This window comes from Podarcis melisellensis (genome assembly GCF_964234715.1).
Source record: "Podarcis melisellensis genome assembly, chromosome: 3".
NCBI lineage: Eukaryota > Metazoa > Chordata > Lepidosauria > Squamata > Lacertidae > Podarcis > Podarcis melisellensis.
Window position 1 is genome coordinate 53,674,009 of NC_138530.1, and position 23,037 is coordinate 53,697,045.

Sequence of the window (23,037 nt, forward strand, 5' to 3'; positions counted from 1 at the left end):
TTCTAAGTAGAATATTAATAGTTTTCAATTAGGATTAGATAGCATTAAAAGAGAACATTTGATGACAGAACTATTCAGAACTATGCGTGTTAATGGCAGGATTTAACACAGTGGGCAGTATCCAACTAAGTCGTTCTGTCAATGCAAGGATTTTCACTTGTGCAACAAAACTCCCCCCCTCCTTCCCCCCGTATGTCCCACTATCTATTCTGGCATTCCCCACAACCCTCTAGAATAGATTTAGGGAGGGTGCAGGGTACATTCAGGGAGTGGAGAGGGGCGAAGCCCTCTTGCAGAAGCAGAAACCCTTGTGTTGGTGGAATCAGTTGGTTGAATACAGCTCAGCAGTTCCCCCTCCCCCAAGGCGGCTATCAATGGCTACTTGCCATGATGGCAAGGCAATGTTCTGCCTCCACTGTTGGTGGCAATATGCCTCTGAATATCTGTTGCTGGGAACTGCAAGGGGAGAGAGTGCTGCTGTGCTCAGTTACTCCATAGGCATCTGGTTGGTCACTGCCCTTGGCCTGATCTAGCAGGGCTTTTCTTATGTTCCTATTGGATTTTGCCCTGCTTTTGTATCCTGGAGGGAAAAATCTGTCTGTCTGTTCAAGAGCCTGGTCAAGGCCCATTTCAGATAAATTGCTGCAAGATTATCTTAAGTTTTTCTCTGGGTTAAGGACATATAAACCACATCCTATATCTTCTACCTAAGAAACAATGGTTGCTTACTATGATGCCACATTCAGTACAAATCTGTTTCATGAATAGTTCAAGCTCCTTGAATACCTCTTGAATGGTCAGTAAACCATGAAATACAAAAGGATCACCTGTTGTAATCACCCTCACATCTTTAATTATAAAGGCATTAAAGGATTACTCTTCAAGGATTACTTTGAACAGTAGAAATTACCTTGGAATTAGACCTAGCTTTGTTCAACAAGAACAGTTATCAAAAAACAAGGATAAGGATATAGAAATAGCAGGGTCGAAAAAATCCCACCCTTATGGTGTGTGTGGGTGTCCGTGTCCCAAATGATGTAAAACAAATCAATTCACATTTATTCCAGAAAGCAAGCACAAAAAAACCTTAAAATTCATATTTGTGCATTCAGTTCTTTTTACCTTTTAAAAAATTAAAATTAAAAACTTTTTAAAAATCAAAATATGGGGAAATGGGAGACCCTTACAATACTAAGCTGCAAGACTAGATATTTTAAAAGAATGGTATGGGGAAGGCTTAGTAACTCAAGCAGAAAGCTTTGTTTTGAAGAGACAACAGTGGTACCTCGGGTTACATATGCTTCAGGTTACAGACTCCGCTAACCCAGAAATAGAACCTCGGGTTAAGAACTTTGCGTCAGGATGAGAACAGAAATTGTGCTCCGGCGGCATGGCAGCAGCAGGAGGCCCCATTAGCTAAAGTGGTGCTTCAGGTTAAGAACAGTTTCAGGTTAAGAACAGACCTCCGGAATGAATTAAGTACGTAACCAGAGGTACCACTGTACTGAAATCAATGCTGTGGTATCATGAAGAAAACGAAGAGGAAGTTACTTATAAAATTCCATTTTTTCATACACACTATACTATAACAGTATAGTATAAAATATAAAGGTAACAAGAAATCTAGATAAAAACAGGGGAGGGGGGGATTAGGAGGAATGGTGTACTACTTTAATTCTTATTTATATACCCTATAGTATAGAAAATCAATAAATACATTAGATACCCATAAGGTACAAAATAAGAAAGAAACTATGCCTGGCGTGCTCTGGTCCATGGATCACAAAGAGTCGGACACGACTAAACAACAACATGTCTAGAACTTTCACCACATACCTTACCATTTCATAATGAATTCTTAACAAGTAAACATGGTGTGTTAGGTGACTTGTCAATATGTTCTCAAACAAGATTGAACTAAAAATTTAATATTGGAGCAAGATGTAAAATCATTAGCTGAAATTTCATTGGCAATGGGCAGCACGGGACTCCACTATTCCAGTACAGTGGTACCTCTGGATGCAAACGGAATCTGTTCCAGAGCCCCATTCGCATCCTGAAGCAAACGCAACTCATGTTTGCGCGTAAACGGGTCGCGATTTGCCACTTCCATGCATGACGTTATTTTGAGCGTCTGCTCATGCGCAAGCGGCGAAACCCGAAAGTAATGCATTCCGTTACTTCCAGGTCGCTACGGAGAGCAACCCGAAAACGCTCATCCCAAAGCTACTTCAACCCGAGGTATGACTGTACTTTCCAACGAGAGAAGCATTATTAGCCTGAATTAGAATACATTGAGGTAACAGAGACTAGAGCTGAAATTTTATTTATATCTGAAAACAACAAGTACTTAACAAGTCAGTTCTGTTTTATTATTTTGGAATTTGATAACAAGCCAGGGACACTTTTGAGGATATCGGCTAGTGATCTACACTAGGAATTAAGTACTGAGGGATACAACTGGATTTGGGTTAAGATTCTAGCAAGAACAACATCTGTGGAGTTAAAAGAAGAATTTTATAACATATTTGACTCCCTATAGACTTAGTAGGATATATTCACCAGTACAAAGTAACTGTTGGAGATGTAGTAGGCCTCAAACAGATTTCTTGCATATAGTTCAGAGCAGCCAAATTATATAGTTGTATGTATTTTAAATCTGGAATTTTATTACAGAAAGGCTTGGTTACAAGTTACCAATGAATCTTAAAACAGTTTTATTAAATTATTAAAGAGGAGGATTATTAGAGGAGGATTTCAAGGTAATATTAAATTTATTATTTGATGCAAAAATAAGCATTGCAAAAGCATGGGGGGACCACCCCCTTTTATTTTAGAATGGTTTGAAAGAATCTGGGTTATTTTTATATTGATAAAATTAATATAGAAGAGGAAATAATGGTTAAACAAATGCACTTTTAAAATGCTGGACAGTTTATAGACACTGTGCGCAACAAGAGATTTCAGGAAAATATATTTATGTACAAATTATTTTCCTTATTCTAGTATTATACTGTGTATACAACTATTGTGTAAATTTTGCAAATGACAATAAGTTGGGAAGCTGAATTATAGAGTGTTCAATAAAACTAAGAAAAAACATTTAAAATAATAAATCACAATTACATACCGTGTAACTTAACTTACGCTATCACAATCTTACACAGGTGGGGGGAATAAAAAATAAATAAAGAGTACTGATCCTTTTTCTCTGTTTCCCCCTACCTGTACGCCCAGTGGCTTACCTCGCTTACCTGAGATAGGGCTCTCAATCAGAGCCTGGTAAGCAGCCCCTCTGAAGGGGGCAGTTCCGGAGGTTCCTGTCTTTGTGCAATTTTGCCACTGCGCACGGACCCATGGAACTGAACCCTTGTGTCAGTGGCAGGCTGACTGTATACCGCATTTTTCGCCCCATAGGGCACACCGGCCCATAGGACGCACCTAGTTTTTCGGGGGGGGGGGTGTTTCCCCCGACCCCAGCCCCCAGAACAGGCTGCTTTCTGCTAGCCATGGCAGAGCTGCGCAAAGCTCAGCGCGTCCCCAGGCTTCGGGTGCAGGCAGCTCTCCTCAAGCCGACTTCGTGCAGCCCTCCCACGGCTTGGGTCTAGCTTCCTGAAGCCTGGAGAGCGAGAGGGGTCGGTGCGCACCGACCCTTCTCGCTCTCTAGGCTTCAGTGAAAGCCTGCATTCGCCCCATAGGACGCACACACATTTCCCCTTCATTTTTGGAGGGGGAAAAGTGCGTCCTATAGGGCGAAAAAAGAGCACCTGAGGACAATAATATGCAGCAGACAAGCAGTAACCTTTGCTCCCCATTCCATGCTCAACTGTAACCCACCCCCATTCTGAATTAGGTATATACTATACTGTATTATATTGTCTGAGTTACAGAGAATCTTCAATGCAGGCATCCTCCCACTTACGCACGATCAACTCACAACACAACCACATATATGTGCGGCACCAGGAAATAAATAAATGACTCAATTCTAACCTGAAATGGTGGGAGAGCTGAAAAGTCCTGTGGTTTGCGAGGAGACCCTTCCCTGAGCCCAAAGAGGACGTCAGTGAGCCAAAAGTCCAGAAAAAAAAGACTCCAAGGGCTCCAAAATGGTGAACGGGAGCTCTCGCTGCCACTGCGCTACCAGCCTCTGTCAATAGATTCTGGATTCTAGACTCCGCAAGCAGAATGTGTGTGTGTGTGTGTGTGTGTGTGTGTGTACGCACAAGACTACTTTTAAGCACAGATTTCAAAGTGGCCTTTGGCGGGGGGTAACTATGATGAAATATTTTTCACAGGCACCACAAAGATTCAGTCTATAATACAGAAGAGATATTGCTTCACAAACTATATTTTGAAGTACGTAACTTTAAACATTATCTCCTCTTATTTAGCCTTCAACACCAAAGTTAGGGCAGTGTATTCAACACCAAAGTTAAGCCATTATATTCCATAGCAAACTAGTAAGAAAGCTAGGACAGTGCATTATCTTTTATTTTTACTGCAAAAATGTATGCCCTGTTAAAATAGATGTTAAATTTAAGCTTTCTTTGTTTTGCCTCAGGTTTCCAGGTGTTCTGACTCACAAAAGATTCCTACTATAAATGTGACAGGTGTAGCCTGTGGCTCTGAATCAACCCAAAGCTCCATGGTTTTATTTCAAATTGAACAAAGAATTGAGAGATGAATCACTGGGACTCTTAACAAGAGGGAATGCTCAAACAGGAAAACTGAACTGAAATGGAATCTATATAGTGCACAAACAGAAAAGTTTAGCAGGTTGAAAACTTTATTTTTGGCTCTATCAAGCCCGAAAATACACACAAAAATTATACTTTCATAGAATTGGAAGGAATCCTGAGGGTCATCTAGTCCAACCCGCTGCAATGCAACCTCGGCTTAAAAACCTCCAGTGAAAGAGAATCAACAATCTCTCAAGGGAGTCTGTTCCACTGTTGAACAGCTTTTACTGTCAGAAAGTTCTTCTTGCTGTTTAGTCGGAATCTCCTTTTCATCATGAGAAACACCAAAATATACTGGCCAGTATATATTAATCTTTCATTATAGCTAGCAAGATTTGTATATTATTTTGTGTGTGTGTGTGTGTTTTTACTCACCTACACAGTTATCACAAAGGCTGCAATGTGAGGCACGAGGTGGGCGAAAAATCTTGCAGGTAAAACAGTATTTTAACTTCACTGTCTGCCCATTGATGAGTACTTCTTTTGTTCTGGGAGGTGGACGATACCCTCCTGAACTGGAGCCATTTGCAATTTCTAAATATGGAAATAAAAACAAGAAGTCGAAAGATTGAGTTTTCACCCAGTATATTTGGAATAAGTACATCACTGTAATTTTTAATATAATCTAGATGAATTGGAAATAGTTAACTAAAATTGTCCTTTAAATCCTTTTTATAAATAAGGAGGGTAATATATAACAAACTGAACCATATTAAGTCTTCTTTTGATTGAAAACATGATGTTATATGAGAAGCTTTACTTGTCCCAAATGCAGTGTTAACAACAAAGATGACATGCAGAAAAATCTGTTAACATTTCCTTTGGAGGGAAATTAGTCCTAAAGGTGTTTAACCCAAGCATCTTATGCATTATGATCATTCCTGCATCCATACAGTACTGTGTGATTCTTTTCAGGAGGCTATAGTCCTATGCTAACTTACTGGGGGTGACGCCACCGAACTCAATGGGCCCTACTTCCAAGTTAACCTGCATAGGTATTATTTTCCGATTGTAGATTTCATTCTTTAAGGACAAACATAGTAAGAGACCTCTGTGCTGTAGCAGGGGCGGGGGGGGGGCTAGCTGGGTTTATTGCCCCGGGTAAAGCCTCCATTGAGACTCCCAGCCTGTGTGTGTGTGTGAGTGTACACAAATGTATGTGGGGAGTGTGTGTGTGCCAAACTGGGACTTTGACCTGGATGAGATAAAGCCTAGTTTCACCCTTGCATAACGTGCTAAACCACATGCATATTATTATATGCATATATTTGTCTTACCCATAATATTTATATATTTGCAATATATCTATCTTAAAGTGTATTGAAAAAGTTTTAACCTGAAGAATACTTTTAACAATGTTTTAAATTGCATATTAATTGTGTTTTTATTTTAATTAATAGTTTAATTGTTTTGTTTTACTTTGGGAGACACTCAGGTGATATAGATGGAGTTACCGTAATTTATTACCTGGAAGTAAGCTCCATTGAATTCAGTAATACTTATTTCAGAGTAGACAGGTAGCAACCAAACCCAAAAGAATTTGCTTTTTCATGTTGCTACCTTCACATGGCCAGTTTTTGTGTGTTGACTTAAAACAAGTGAGTCAAATCTCCATTCACATAAATTAAAGATCTATTAGATGAGTGTAGCTACACAAAGTCATACTTAGAACCCTTGTTGCTATTCCTAATGCTGTTAATTCTGCTGCATCTTTATTGTCATCTGTGGTCCTGAGAGGCCTTCTGTGACCTGATTTAACTCCAGCAGAGCACTTGGCACCTTCTGAAGCGCCCTTTCTGCTGGCAAGGCAACTTTTTGTTGGTGATGGCAAATTTGCACTTTGCTCTAAATACTTTGAGGACATATCTCCTCCAATTAAAACATTTCTGTTCTACCAATAACTTATGGTGGCATTTGGGATTCTCTTTCATATTTTCTGCTCACAGCCCTGAGACAAAGGCTGACAATGAATAGTCCAAGGTCTCCTAGGGAGCTTCATAGATGAACCATGATTTTAACCCTGGTCTCCTACACCTTAGTCCATTTATTATTCTTCCACAGTATGGGGGGGAAAGCCATAGAAGTGAGAAAGTTGGGGTGGGGGGAATAATCTTTTTCCATAGGGCTGAAAGTTTAGTGGGGACCTTGTTAACAGTTCTGTGTGACACCTTTAAGATTGATCGGTTCAGGCTCCAGACCTACTTGGTAGCCATCCCTATAGAATTTAGTGGGGATTACTTCTGCGTAATGTATGGTTATTGTGACATTAGTCCACACTAGAAGGGGTCTCTGCTTTCACAACTGATAAACCAAGGTCAAACACTGTTTCATTTAGTTGAATGTGATGCTTTTGTATCCATACCTTTGCAAGGGAGGAGGATGGGACGAAAACCAGAACAAGCTGGGTTATCCGGCATCTAGAATTCTTATTTCTTTAGTTATTACTTACTCTGAACTTTACAGGACAGATTAAGCTCTGAAACTCATTTGGGAATTCGCCAAAGCAATGTTGTAATGTATAATAGCAGGTTCCCTTAGAAAACAAGGGCATCACAGGGAATCTGTGGCACAGCAATTTTGAATGCATGTACTTGTGTGAACATTATCCCTTCCTGACCTAAAATACTTTATAAAAACGTGGCACGCACATTGAGAGCAAATGGGAAAATGACTTTATTTATTATGCAGGAACACCACAGTGTTAGTACACAAAAGCAGCATGCTTTGTAAGGGTAGTTAATATGGCCTATTTTGCAGTACCTGAGAACAGGAAAAATCTGTGACAATCCTCCAATTAATAAGGATTTTAAAAAACAAACACTGCATTCTGTGTGACTAGCTAACATCTGAAGGCTCTTTATACTTCTGCCACTCTGTTTGGTAAGAACAGAAACTTAATCAAATTGCATAATGATCATTTAAACCAACTACTAATATGTCCACATAAATATCATGAGTGCAATTAACTATCCCAAATAGAAGTACTTTGTGCCCAAACTGAAGAGCTCATTAAATTAGAAATCCTTAAATGAACTGAAGACATCAAATTAAAGTTGAAGTATAAATGTAATGACATCCAAGATGATCAGACAGCATCCACTCTAGTGCATCTGCTCAAAGAATTTTACAAATTCCCAGATACTCGTATTTGCCATGGCAAGATAGCACCTAACACATTTATTCTGCATTATGCTCTAAGATAATCACAATGTGTTGGATCTTTTTAAACTTAATAACCAACTGAAAGCAGTCTTGGTTGCCAGAGTACACACATAAATAAGCAGAGTGGCACAATAAAACCTTACGCCTTGTAATATTAGGGTAGGAATTACAAGCCCCCGAATAGTTCCTGACGTTAATAAGATTCAGTATGACCTTAATTAACCATACCCCAAACTAATGAAAAAGGTCCTTGATCAAATCCTCCAAACTCTATTCTTAATTCAGCCCTCACATAAATATATATACAAATACATATGCAAATGTTATTTAGAGGACAAACTTCTTGGCTTATCTCCTTCCTCAAACCTGTACAGTGAACAAATGCTAAATCCCTCCATTTGCAAGTGTTCATAAATACTGATATCAGTCTAAAAGTCTGTGCTCTTAGCCAAGAAAACTACGTGCAATTTTCTCCCTGGTTTCCTAACCTGTAACTTCATCTGGTTTCACCACTACAGGAATAGATGCAAGACAGTACCTTTCAACATAAAACATTCTCTTCTAACTTATTTATACTGTATTAACAGCTGTTTCCAAAGGCTTATTATGCAGTTTCATTATTTATAGCTGGAAAGAGGGAACAGCAGTTGGCTCATTCAAAGCAAGCAAACGAACACTTTATTTGGACCATCTACATTTAAAATGCTGAAAGCAAGCTTTAATGTTGCAAGATTCTTCCAGGAGAAGAAAATACAAAAAAAGCCCCCAATGGTTCTGCACTGGATATTTACCCAGTCTTACAGATTTGATCTCAAATATGCTAGAAGATGGAGGAAATTAGTTGAAGCAAACACCAAGGGATTATCTCAGTGTTCCAATGAAGCAGGGATAGAGAGGAAGTAGGAATGACTTGCACTTCGGTCATTTCTTGATGACATGGGCACATGTTGCCCAATGTGATGTCAAAAATGTGCATTTCCCATGGGTCTTGGAGGAAATGGGAATGGAAGAATTAACTACTTCCTTTTCCTCCAATGCTGCTTTTTTGAAACTTCTGAAGTGGCCCTTATTGGAGCCTGACAAAACAATTTAGAACTTTTGCTGGATTAAAGTGTATGTTTCAGTTATCAAAAGAAATTACCCAACCCCTTTGTGTCTTGATGTTTAGGCAGCTGCTGAAGATATTTTTGTACGAGAAGGCTTTTAAAAATGAAATGATAACTGTACAATCACAGGAATTGTTATATTGCTTTTAGTTTATTGGGTTTTGTAATTTTTGTATTTTATCTTATTTTAATTTATTGTATTGCACGGTTTGTACACCACCTCAGTAACTTTTGGTTGTGAAGGAATTTATAAATCTGCAGATATATAAATAAAAGACAGAGAAATACCTCTAATGTAAAAACTGACATTACCTCCTGTTAGAAAAATGAATTTAGCCCATCACTACAAAAATACACAAAGTTTTTCAACAGTTTAGATCGGAGATGGTGAACTCCATATGCTAATTTATGGGTGATTTAAACATTTGCTCATGGAATGTTTGAGGGTTGGGGACAGTAATAAAAAAGAAAAAGTATAAAACAACTTAATGAAACAATGACACAACATTATCCTCAGCGTTTGAAACTCCCATTGCTCTAGGCACATTTTGTGACAGGGAATTTCATTAGTGCAAGCAGTTTCTGAGCTCTGGGTGCAGCACTGCACCTGAGATTTCAGATTAAAACTGCAGAGTGGAAGGAAAGGAGGACCTTTCTACCTCCCCACTTCCCCCTTAAAAATATTAGGGGGAGGGCAGGGGAAGGACTGGACCATGTAAAAAATGAACATAATATTTTAACTGTAATTCATTCATTTTCAGCTTTGTATTCTTGTTATTAAAAAAGCGTGCCAGGACATTCCGTTGTTGCAGCCGTAACCTAGGTTTAAGGTGCCATTTAGCTCCTAGCTTTCATATATCAGTTTCTAACATGGATCACCCTCATTCTGGTATCTCACCAAAATGACAGCAAACAAACAAAAAGCCACCATTGTCTAATACATAGAGCATTTTCATGACTTAGATTATTATTTATTAAATATCTATACTGCCCTTCATTCAAAGATCACAGGGTGGTTTACAATATAAAAACTCAAAAATACATACAATAATAACAAACAAGTACACCTCCCCCCAATTTAAAAGGCCATAGATTGTTTAATTAGCCAAAGGCCTAGGACATGAAGAATGTTTTTGCCTGGTGCCTAATGGTAGGTGATGAAGGTTTCAGGCGAGCCTCCCTGGGAAGAGCATTCCGCAAGCAGGGAGCCACCACAGAAAAGGCCCATCCTTGTGTCGCCACCCTCTGGACCTCTTGTGGAGGAGGCAAACAAAGAAAGGCCTCAGGTGCTGATCACAAGGTCCAGGTTGATTCACATGGGGCTAGATGCAGTCCAGAATTATTTAAAGTTTTATAGATCAAGACCAGCACTTTGAATTGGGCCCAGAAACTAATAGGCAGCCAGTGCTGTAGGGCCAGGATTGGCGTTATATGCTCAAACCGTCTTGCCCCAGTGAGCGACTTGGCAGCCAAAATCTGCAATACAGTACCTAGTTTCCAAACCTTTTTAAGAGGCAGCCCCACATATAACATGCAGTAATCTAACCTAGAGGTTACCAAAGTATGGACAACAGAAGTTAGGCTATCCCTGCCCAGATAAGGGTATAGCTGGACTATTGGCAGCAGCTGATGGAAGGCACTTTGCACCACCATGGCCACCTGAGCCTCAAGTGACAGCAATGGGTCCAGATGTACAGTACCCCCAACTGTGTAGATCAGGGATGGCGAACCCTTGACCCACAGCAGGATTTCTTCCAGTCCTCTGGGTCCCTACCTGCCCATCAGCAGGGAGAGATTAAAACCACACTGCTATATGCCTGCGTCTTCTGAAAGTGAATTCACATAACCCGTAGGAGCCAACTCCTAGGGGCCGTGCAGGCTTTGGCCCCCACAATAAGATATTTGAGGGGGCTACCCTCCCCTAAAGCTGGTGGACACTTCCAGTCAAACAGTTTGTGTTCTCTGAGTCATGTGATTGATCATGTGGGGCAGGGCTTACCTGGGCCCCACAATATTTTATTCAAGTTGGGAACCCTGCCATAAACACTCCATTCCTGGCCAGACACTCCGCACCAGCGGTTCGTAACCGTTTTGGACCAGTGGTCACATTTTTAATTTTGAGAGTGTACTGTAGAAGTAATTGTTGCTCCTTTTCAATATCACTGTAAACACAAATGCTTCTTTTGAAATTCTACAAGACAGACCATTCCAGCTATCACTGCCCTAGAACTGAAAAATTACAAAACTCATTCTTTTTAGAAAAAAGAACAAGTATGTGATGTTGCCATTCAGCATGCACGCACGTGTGCGCGCGCGCGCGCGCGCACACACACACACACACACACACAGTTACAAAGAAGATGATGGGACAACAACAGACCTTCAGTGTTACCTATTTGTCTTTCAAGATCTGCGGCTTCATCTGGTGTTGCACGAGGCAGGACTCCAGGATCACTGAAGCTAGTACGTAGCAAGGTCCCCATAACAAAAAAGAACAGAACTGCTCCCACTGCAGGAATTGCAGGTGTAATCTGATCTGATAAATATCGACAACTGTAAAACAGAGAAAAATTTAAAGTTTAAGGGTCATTCATACTGCATAATACACCTTTTAACCTGGCTATTGACACCTGAGATATTTTTCAGGACCCATCCTATTCCTATAAATGTAATTTGTTTTAACTGCTTTTAAGACTGAATTTTAAATTGCTATAATCCACCCTGGGATCTTATGATGAAGGGAGGGTAAGAAATCAAATTATTATTAGTAATAATAAGGCTGCTGATGTAAGTTCCATTATTGTAAGGGAATTAGGCGTGGGGGAGAGAACTCCTGGAAAGCCATTCCAGATAACCAGCTTAGAGAAGTTATTTCCCCATGAAGCACAAAACCTAAAAAAGCTCAAATTTTATTTGAGAACTTTTTATTTCACAAAATTTCTGAGTGTGCGTTCAGATTATATTTTCCACCACCACCACCATTTTGTACTCAAGGAGGGCTCTGGTGCAGGTTCAGACTCACATTCTATTTTCCCACCTTATTTTCTAGACATCAGTAAATTATTGTGTTAACAAAGGATCTCCTGAGCCAGTCATTCACTTCTCCTTGGAGCAAATGGAGCAGAAGTAGTGAAAGAACCCATGGTTTAGTACAGATCATTTCCTTCTGTACACTTTAGTAACATTTCCTGAAAAATCAACACCCATTTTATTTATTTGTTTGTTTAAAGTGAGGCAATAGCATGATGTCATGTACAAAAACAAAAAAAGATAGAGTGCGTTGATAAGAGATGCAAAGCCTTTTATAAATGGAATCTTTTACTATTATGGATATGTATAGCAGTGTGGTTAAAATGTAACCCAGTTTTTTTTTAGACTCCCTGACTTCTTTGATTTTAATATTAAATGTTTCCTGAGGGATAACTATCTTAATCACTTGCAGCAAAACCAAAAACTTAAAGACTAACAGATTTATTACAAGATAAGCTTCTGAGGACTCAAGCCCCTTTTGGAAAATAAATAACTCTTCTATGTACAGAAGAGCAGCCTTGCCATTGACTTTCAGGAATCTCTTGAATACTTTTCTATGTCAACAGGTCTATGCAGCTTTTTAAACTTCTTGATTAGCCAGTGTTATGATTCTTACGATCGTTTTGTATTGCTTTTATGGTGTTTTATATTTTATTTTATATACTGTTGTATACCACCTTGATATTTATATGAGTTAGAGGTATATAAATATGTTTAATAAAAAAAAATGTTATTGTTGGCAGATATTTGAAATTTAAATATTAGCTTAAAAAAACTTAGCTGCAGAAAAGCAAGTTATGACCTCTGCAATGTATCCATGCTGTTATACAGCATAATCCTGGCAACTGACAAACAAGAAGACTTGCTTCTATCATGGGCTGAATGAAGTCTAGCTGCTTCAGTGGGAGCTGCTGCCTGATAACACCAGCAAAGACCAAAGATGAGGGCAGGAAATGCTGCCCTTATAAATCTGGTGCCATATGGACTTCATGTTATTTCTGTTCCTAATACTACAAAATCTTTTGCAAACCACTTTTGAGTCTCTTCTGGGACAATAAAAGGGGACATAAGTATTCTAAATAAATAAATACAACCCTTTTAATTTGATTTCTGGAGTATCCTAATTTAAGAACTAGAACTTCTTAAAAGCTTAAATTATTAAGATCACAAGGGTATATATCGTTTACTTGGTGAATTTCAAGGTTATTGCAATGAATGCATACCAGTCTAGGCTGAATTTGTGTGCAGAGAGTTGAACAAATGATTCACTGTGATGAATGGTGTAAATTCCCTCACAAGGAACTACAGGAATGTATTTTCATGCTGAACTAATTCACCACGGGATACACTCAATCCAAGCAGGTCTTCACAGGCATGGTTTACACTTCACAATCTGTGTGTTTACAAGTAGCACCTAATTATTTGTATTACACTAAAGTATTCATAGGCTACTGTCCTCAATTCAAGGCAACTCAAAACATCAACACACATATTTTAAATGCAACAATCACACTAAAACAGGAAATTCATAACAGATAACTTAGAAAAGTATAACAAAAGCATAATAGATCATAACAACCAAATATCCTCTGGAATAAGAACTATCCCAAAAGAAATGAGAGAGAAAGGACTCTATATCTCATCTGGGAGGATATTCCAGAGCCCTGAGGTGAAGGTAATGAAGACCCTGTTTCTGACAGCTGATAATTCCATAGCAAAAGTGCTTGAAAACAGAGTCCAGTGCAGCAATCACAACTACCATGGGGCGCAACAGAGGGAGAAGTAGTTTCTAAGGTATGTAGATCACAGGCTGTGACCAGATTTAAAAGTCCCTTGCATTCAGTCTGGAAGCAAGCTAGCAATCAGTGAAGTTGTTGCAGAATTGGCCAAGTATAATTGCAGACAATAACCATAGTTAGCAGACAAGGACCATCCTGCTGACTCATAGAAATTCTCCTTTTCCTTTTCAGTATTAACAGTAGCATAGTTCTATGCCATGGTTTCTTTAATCATTAGTAAACCAGCACCAAATCCTGCTTTCAAACTCTAGTGTAAAGCAAACAATTGTTAGCTTTCTCAGTGCAGAATTCAGTGGCTCAATAGAGCAAGACAGTTTGTGCATATAACACCAATCCTAGCCCAACTGCACTGGCTGCCAGTGAGTTTCTAAGCACAATTAAAAGTGCTCATTTTGATCTAAAAAGGCTTAAACAGCTCAGGACCGCAATACTTCAAGGACTGCCTCTCACCATATGAACTAATCTGGACCCTGTGACCATCATCTGAGGCCCTTCTTCATATGCCTCCTCCGTGAGAGGTCTGGAGGGAAGCAACACAAGAACAAGTGTTTTCTGTGGTGGCTCCCCATTTGTGGAATGCTCTTCCCAGAGCATTCATTACATATCTTCAGGGACCAGGCAAAAACATTCCTCTTCTCCCAGGCCTTTAGCTAATTAAACTATCTATGGCTTTTAATGCAGGAGGGGGGCATTGTTCTTGTTTGCTACTATGTTATGTATTTTTGTGTTTTTATATGGTAAGCCACCTTGTGATCTTCAGGTGAAAGGTGGTTTAGAAACAAACAAACAAACAAACAAACAAACAAACAATAAAGCTTTGGTCCACACTAGGGCTAACTAACCTCTGAGTGTCCAGATGTTGATGAAATACAACTCCCATTATCATCATTAACCATTTGCCATGCTGGTTGAGGACTTATAGTTCAGCAACATCTGGAGGGACATAAGTTCTTCACCAGGGGTTTTACACCATGGCTAATACTGAAAAGGGAAAGGAGAGGTGGATCTGGGTGGGAGACAGGAGGAAGACGTGGGCATGATCCCACTTGACACTTGCGTCAAGTCAGTGTCAAAACCAACAGAAATTACAGGACTGTACATTGCCAGGGGTACAGGGAGCTCACATATTTAAAGTTACTCATTAAAAGGAAACCTAGAAAAAAGGGACAGTTTTTACTAGTTTGTACTGAGCTTCGGATTGTAGCCAGAACAGACACATTCTCTTTGATCTTGCTGAACTGACAGTACTGTCTATTCCTGAAACAAACTGCAACTGTCACTATGTTAACTGCAAAATATTCATTTAAACTGGCTACAAAATACTTTTATTTAAAAATCAGACTGAATCCTGTTGCCACCTGCAATGCTAAATTGCAGAAGACCAAGATTCTAATGAATCTGCAAAACTACAAATATCAAATGTACCAGTAAGCTAAGCTAACAAGTTGGCTTTTCTACATGTTCTTCTGCTTTTCCTTCCCCGATTTATCTCTAACACTCAGATACTATGTGTTTGAAGGCTTACAGGAGAATGGGAGGAAACAGAAATTGCCAGAGATTTTAATCTGCTGCATCTGGGTTTAAAAAAAACAAAACACTGCTATACTGAGCACAGATTATGGTCAAGCCATCTGAACTAAACACACCTAAGGAGTGATACAAAACAGGGATAATCTACATTATCGGTTTGCCGATGGACACATTTGCAAACCAGAGAAACTATTGTGAGCACCACACACAAACCACAACCAAGCACACACAACAGCCTATTCTGTTGGCTACAACAGAATCTTATTTTAGCAGGGGGAAGGAACCCTGTGGGGTTCGGGGAAGGCAGGGCACATTGATGCAAGGGGCACACTGATACACCAACAATATATCAATATCAAGAAACGTTATCTGTGTCCCGACATCACTAAAACGTGTCTATACATGTGTGAGTACAACAGTTGCGACAGTGCTGCCCGCCAGTTAGCCGTTGGCGTTTGACGAGAGTAGGTGTGTTTTTAGCATGGGCAACTAAAAAATTACGTGAAATGTAAAAGTGTTCCAATGCTGTTTTACGTCGTTTAGTTAAGATTTAAAAATACCAAAGGAAAGTTATTCCACTCAGTAATCAGGATTACACGTGATATTTAAATAAGTTCAGTGGTTTTATTAATAATTGTTAGTTTTTTGAAAATGTTCGTTGGGGCACTTTGATACATTAAGACGGGGCACACTGATATGTATAAAAGTGCCCCACTAGTGTACAATATACAAGTTTGCATGAAATCTCTAGTCATTCTGTTTTCCAGAAAATGATTTGGAAAGAAAAAAAACTGTTGTTTACTACTGTTGTTTATTATCTTCTAACTTTAATGGTTCTTTTGATTGCTATTATAATATTGATTAGTTATGCCATGCATAAAGAATTTTTTTATTTGACTCATCTTTGTTACATAAAATATGAGATTGAATATTTCTGCATCAATCTGCCCCACCTCTCCCTACTGTGAGCACAAGTGTGCCATATTAACAATTGCCTAGAGCTTATGTGCCTTTAGATCAGGATATGATATGGTCGGAAGACACAAGGCCATTACCTTGCTAAAGCTAAGCAGATCTACATCAGGGCAGGGTTTGGATGGGTGACTGCCTAAGAATATCATGTATGCCACCATGGGTTCCAGCACAGAAGAAAGACAGGATATAAATGTAAAGAAAGATGGCAAATAAATAAAATTTATACTGAGGCGATATAGCACATCAAGAACCACTTGTGGTCTTTTAGAACAGCTTTAAAGCAGTCACTGCCAGAATTGTGCCCACACTAGCGGACCCCTCACCTTCAAACTTGCCTCAAGGTGCCTAAGAGAGTAACCCTTTTCTGTGGGCATAGCCACCACCAGCAAACAATTTTTTAATTGACGGAAGACACCACCACCCCACAAAGTATGTCCCATGAATGATGCTACATCATGGTGTAGTATCATTTCAACTGAGCTGTTCTGAAACAAATGGGAACACCATGAGGCAAACGGATTGCAGCTCTTCCACCAAACAAAGGCATTTTTTACTGTACAACAAAGTGGGGGAAAGTACAAAGAACCTGCCTCCTGTGATAGAATAGAAAGCTCCTTCAACAGAAATAAATGGATTTCAAAAACAAAAGAGCAAAACCCGCAAAGCCATCAAGAAAGCCCTGCACTTTTGTGAGACATGAATAACACTCCAAAAGTATGTATGTATTGGGAGGAAGAGGAGGATATTCAGTCCCAATCTAATTTAGACATGCTCTGTTTCACAGCTGCTAAATGGAAGAAACTGCTGGGTACTAAATAATAAGAGAATTAATTCATGGCTTTTGTGTTGATTTCCACATTCTGTGACTTACATTATAAATGAAGTGCAAGGTGTGTCATGTTAAAATAACGGTGTATTATGATGACATTGAAACAGAACTTTAAACTTGAAAGTGTTCAACTTTGGTTAGATTGCATCCAATATCTAGAAAGTAAAACTTGAAAACATGGATACTTCAGATCAGCATGGAACTATTTCTCACATGTTTAAAGACACAAGATGCACCACACGTCTAATAAAAAGTATGAGGCAGGTATCCAAGACTCTCTCTGTGTAACAACCCACACATTCTAAACCTTCTTCAGTTCCTCCTTGCTATACGTACGTTAGCAGTTCTCCAATGACATTTTCAAGTTTAAGACCTAGGAAACAAGGGGGAGGTTTGGACGTAATGATAAACTGTGGTTTATCATACTGGGAATGAGTTTAGGTGCCCTCTGCATTCATTTGCCCACCCCTCCCCTACCCAAGCAGGTCTACAAGACTTGAAGCTTTTGCTTCCAATTTTAATTAAACACATTTAAGCATTATATCTGAACTCTAAACTGTGGTTAATTTTAACTGACATACTGAAAAAAGGCAGCTTTATAAGCTATCGTTTTATATTGGTTTGTTTCATACAAATTGTAATGGATTCACTCCTTTTGTTAGGTTTGGATGACACAATAAGCTATGGTTGATAAAAAAAAAAGTAGCAAAACATCTGCACTTCTCAAGGACACACAAGTCTAAAGGCTGACTAGGTTCATTCCTGTCACAATAAACCACAATTGATCATGATATAAAACCAGTTTCATTTTTAAAACTTAGATGTAAAATGCATTGTAATCTACTGAGGACAAATTTAAACAAAATCTGAATGAATCATTCAGAATAAGGTGATACAGGTCTGCATGGGGGGCGACAGAGAGGGGGGGTTATGGGTCCTGCACTAGGATTACTTAATATTTGTATAGGTGTTCAAACAATTCACATGCATTATATAGGCATAATCTGTCAGGTTTAGCACTTCTCTTACACAAGACACGACACGCTGGCAATTCGACTAATTGAGGTTTATTTATCAACAACAGGCTTACAACAATCCAAGCTTCCCACAATTCCTTCCACACTGTCGAAGTCAGTTGACTCGACTGGCTTCCGTCCCCTTCCAAGGCCAGATATACACCAAGCCCACCCCCGCTTCCTGCTGGTCTTCCTTGGTTCTAATCGCTTGCTCCGCCTCCTACTTCTTGGAGATTCAGGTCCAGCCAATTCCTCCTCCTCTAGAGTTTAATACAACCCCCTACTACCACCTGCATCCTGATCCTTCATCTCTGTGCTGCTGCAAAAACTTACAGGCAGCAATCCAGAGTGAGAAGGGCTTACCTCACTTTCGTGTGCACAAATCAAATTCCTTTTTTCCTCTGCCTCTTCCTCCCCCTCTGCAGATTCCTCTCTGCTAGCCATGTCTCTGACATAATCCTTACAAAGCCCCTGTTAGGTTAGACAATTTTATCATCTTTCATATTGCAGATGAGAGAACTGTGGGTGAAAGACAGTAGCATGCTCCAGAGGTCACTTAGCGAGTTCATGGCAGAGCTGACATTCAAACCAGGAACAACCTGATTAGTAATTAAATCTCTTCACAGCTATGCTTCATCAGCAGGTTTTTTGGAAATGCCCATGCGTATGTAAAAAATGGCGAGGTGTATTTTAAAAGGCACTTACGGTAATCATGCAAAAAGAACCTGAGGATACCTTGTTGGAACGCAATAAAGGTCAATCTGGTTTCAGCAATGATCATCCCAGATGCCTCTGTGAAGCTTGCAACATAGCATGGAAGTCAAAAATGCACATAACAAACTAAAAGTTATAAAACTCATTGTTTGAATGTTAAGGTTAAAATTATTGAAACGTACTGGTAAAACTTGGCAGGATTTTATTCTTTCAAAGCTGAAACAAAATGAAGAACAGCTGAAAGAGACCATAGGGCAACCAGGCATGATCTCCATTCCCCATCTATACATTTTCACTGTACATCCATAACATATGCACAGTTCAAGAATCTTTATGATAATGAAAGTTCTTGCTAATCCTGTGTGATAACATGTATGTTAAAATGTTGACATAACATAATAAATGTTCATTCACTTACCACATCTCATAAGTGTTTTTTTTTAGCATCCATTAAAAATCATACAAGAATGTTACCATTTATTCACTGCCCATCAAAAATCAGTCTGTCCCCTTTGCTAATCTCCCTAAACTAGTTCTATTTATATTTTCTTTTCTTTTTAACTGATTTTTTTTCTTTGTTTTTATTTTTTCTAAGTCAAAGTTCTTCAGAGTCCTTCTTTCCTCACCCCAAATTCTCTCAAGTACATTTTTTCACTAAGATGATCAACAGGAGGTGCTAACTTTAATGCTTCTCCTTCATTTCTATTCCCTGCTGGATGCATTGTTCCTCCTGCTTTGATGCCTTCAGCAGCACTTGGGGATGATTATTAATGATCAGCTGCTGAAGGCAACCTAGCTGGAGAAAAAACAACAGTGAATAGAAATGAAGTGAATAGGCCGCCACTGAGTTGTACTATTAATGGTGCACCTAGAAGCAGAAAGAGGAAATAATTAATTTTATGGCGGGGGTGGGTGGGGAGGACAGGAACCCCAACTGACTCTAAAATGGCAAAAATTACCTGAGAGCACTTGGTGAAGCCCAACGAAGGAAATTAATTAGCTGTGAAAAAAATGGGGAAAGTGTGTATGTGTGGAGGGATTGCCAGTAATAGTTATATATTTTTAAAAGATCACACAGAATTGTTGGGGGATCCACCCAAAACCTTTTGGCGGTCCATATATGGTCCACTTTAGCACCTTTGTCTTAGATGTTGAAAATGCTTCGGCTTCCTCACATTGAACCTGCACATCTCCCATATATTAGTTTTGGTATGGCTCAGGCATGTCGAAAGTCCATTTCAGGGGCCTAATCCAGCCCGCCAATTAATTTAATCTGGCCCTTGTGGCAGTATATGTCCTGGGGTAAAATCCAAAACAAACAAACAAACAAACAAAAAAGCTCAGCAACTTCAATCCTTAAAAAAGCTCAAAACTTTGGTTGGCCCTCACGCATGTTCACTCCATCAAATCTGGCTCTTTGAAAAAAGTTTGGGCACCTCTGGTATGGTGTTGGATTTTAAGACTGCCATAGACAACAGCTGCTAAACTTTTAAGGTGTTACAAAATACACAAGGCGTAATATTTACTGTATTGACTCAAATACAAGCCACACCTTTAAAATTGGAGGGGGGGGGGAAAGAAAAAATACCTGAATATAAGCTGCTCCATTCCTTGCTGCTCCCGGCTGCATGCTGGGGGGGGGGGGAGAACTACACTGTCTCCCTTCCCAGCCTTGGGGGAGAGGTTGGGGGACTACACGCAGGGCGGGTGCCACTTTGCCACACTCCTAGCGCTGTTTGCCCCGTGCTCCTAGCTACATACCATAAGGTCACGAATATAAGTTGCACTTTAACTTTTCATGGTCGAAATTTGGGAAAAAAGTGAGGCTTATATTCAGGCCAATAAAGTATTCCCATTTCTTAAAGTTCATTAATCCTTTATATTCCTGTAATTTAACAGGAATATATCCTTTATATTCCTGCAATTTAACACACTTACTTATATTAGCAAAAGAACTAATTTGCCAATACAACTTCAAAGTAACTTTTAAAAGCCCAAGACAGATTTGAGTCAAGTATTTGAAAAATGCTGTAAGACCATCCTTGTAAGATGGCCTTTCACTCTAAGGGAAACTATTTCCTTTTCACAATTTATATTGTCATACTCTAGACAGCTATGAGAAAAAGCACACAATTCAATCATGCAAGCTATCATACAATGTGATGCTACTGCTGAACAAAACACCCAAGAGCAGATACTGCCCAGGAACCATGGGAGATGCCTGCTAAATTACAACACAAGCGTCCTTTTAGCAAAATACTGCATTTCTGCCAGAACTTGTCATCCCAGAAGGACAAGATGAAAACATGCAAATAATTATTCTAGATATTATCAAGTATTTGAAATCCCAGTACACTGCTTAGTCTAGAAATCAACAATTTTGTATAACAGGAAATGGGTAACATGTGTAGAAAAGTTCTAAATGTTTTTGTTTAGATAAACAAGATTGGGGCCCAAAATAACTCGTTATTCAGAACTATGAGATATATATTTGCCAGATGTTTACACACATTGTGGCTATGGTCTCTGGCCAATTTTAAATTATGCTTAATCCTAATTTTGGCAATGATGAAACAACAAATTAATATTTGTAAACCACTGTAGTAGGATAGCAGGAAGAACGCCATTCTCTTCTCACCATTCATCAATATAGACACATACTTGAGATTGTATACAATACTGACCATCTTGTGGACAGTCACACTTGTGGACATAACACAAACAACAGCAAATTTACTATGGTGCATACTCACAAGTCTTCATCCTTCCTATTTCCACCCACCCTATCCCCACGATGATTCTGCCCATCAGCATTTGTCATATTCACAAAGCCTAACTCTCGAATGTCTTCACACACAGAAATTAAGCCCTTCAGAATTGCTGTCATTCCCTAATTCGCCCAACCACTATCTTGGTAGAGTGCACGCTTAGAACGCATATGGTTCCAGGTTTAGTTCCTAGCCTGAGTTGAAAGGATTTCACACAGACGAGCTAAGAAAGACCTCTGTCCAACACCCTGGAGACTACTCTTGAACAAAATAGACAATAAATGGATTTTTTGACTCAGTATAAGACATATTCTGAACTGTTTTGTGGATACCGCCCTCCCCGCAAAGGAATTCCCGCTTTGCCTGTGAAGCAACCTGCAGATTCCGCCAGCAAGTATCTTGCACATGATACAGGGCCTCACAAACTTTCAGTCACTTCATACAGTCTCTGGTTATTTGTAACAAGGCTGAGTGTGACAGCCACTCAAAACTGCTTCCATTTTGTTGAAAACTAACATGATGTGTGGGGGTCACCAATATCAAGTGGATAACAGAGATGCACTCAAGTGATACAGGCTCCAGTTAAGACATCTATGGAGATTGGCCAAACGGAAACAGGTTTTGGCAGTACCACATAGATATCAGGCCTTAGCTTTTACAACTGAAGTAGCATGGCACATTTTCTTTAAACAAAATGCATATTTGAACTTAGTCCAGTTTGATGCTCAATGAAAATGAGTTACTTGTTTTGGATAATAAACAGAGCATTTAAAAAATAATAATCTCTGCTTTCAAACAAGCAAATACCTGATGTTTCAGAGTACAACTCCCATAATCCCTGAGCACTAGCCACACTGGTTGGGGCTGAAGGGAGTTGTAGTCTACAACATCTGGAGTGTAAGATCTGATCAATATTAGTCATACTCATAATATACCCAGTGATATCAGTGGGCCTACTGTGAACATAACTTAGTTGGATATCACCCACGAGGTACAAGTTCTTATGCATCCTGCTGTTGAGTGGCTGCATCAGAAACTTCACAAAGATGATGGAGTTTTGGAGGAATGAGCTTATGAAGTGGCTATTTCCAAATGTGAATATGATAAAATATTACTGCGTATTTGAACACTGTGCACAAGATCAAGGATTCAAGAAGAGTTTCTGAAATGGGCTTGTGTACCAAGTTGCTGCATATTTAATCATTTTTATTTCTGAATGTGTGGGACTAGTTTACTAATACTTATAGAAAAAACATCAACCCACTACAGATGTAATTAAAAGAAGGGTTTCCAAACTTATATCACAATGTGTTTCATTTAAGTCTATTCACAATCAAGGGTAAAACAAAGCAAGGATATAATTCCC

The 23,037-nt window shown here is 39.2% G+C and overlaps 1 protein-coding gene across 5 annotated transcripts in view; it reads right to left on the reverse strand.

Annotated features, from left to right (window-relative positions):
• Nucleotides 1-23,037, reverse strand: part of ZDHHC14 (zDHHC palmitoyltransferase 14) — a 68,906-nt gene that overhangs the window by 27,425 nt on the left and 18,444 nt on the right. For 3 of the 5 annotated variants that reach the window (XR_014166816.1, XM_081905319.1, XM_081905321.1), the window contains exons 2-3: nt 11,391-11,563; nt 5,118-5,276 (exon numbers count right to left, since the gene is read on the reverse strand). Coding sequence is in view for 4 of the 5 variants with exons in the window: in XM_081905319.1 (XP_081761445.1) it covers nt 5,118-5,276; nt 11,391-11,563 (332 nt within the window). In the remaining variant the exon portion in view is untranslated. The remainder of the gene's footprint in view (nt 1-5,117; nt 5,277-11,390; nt 11,564-23,037) is intronic. The other 2 variants (XM_081905320.1, XM_081905322.1) reach the window with 1 other exon arrangement.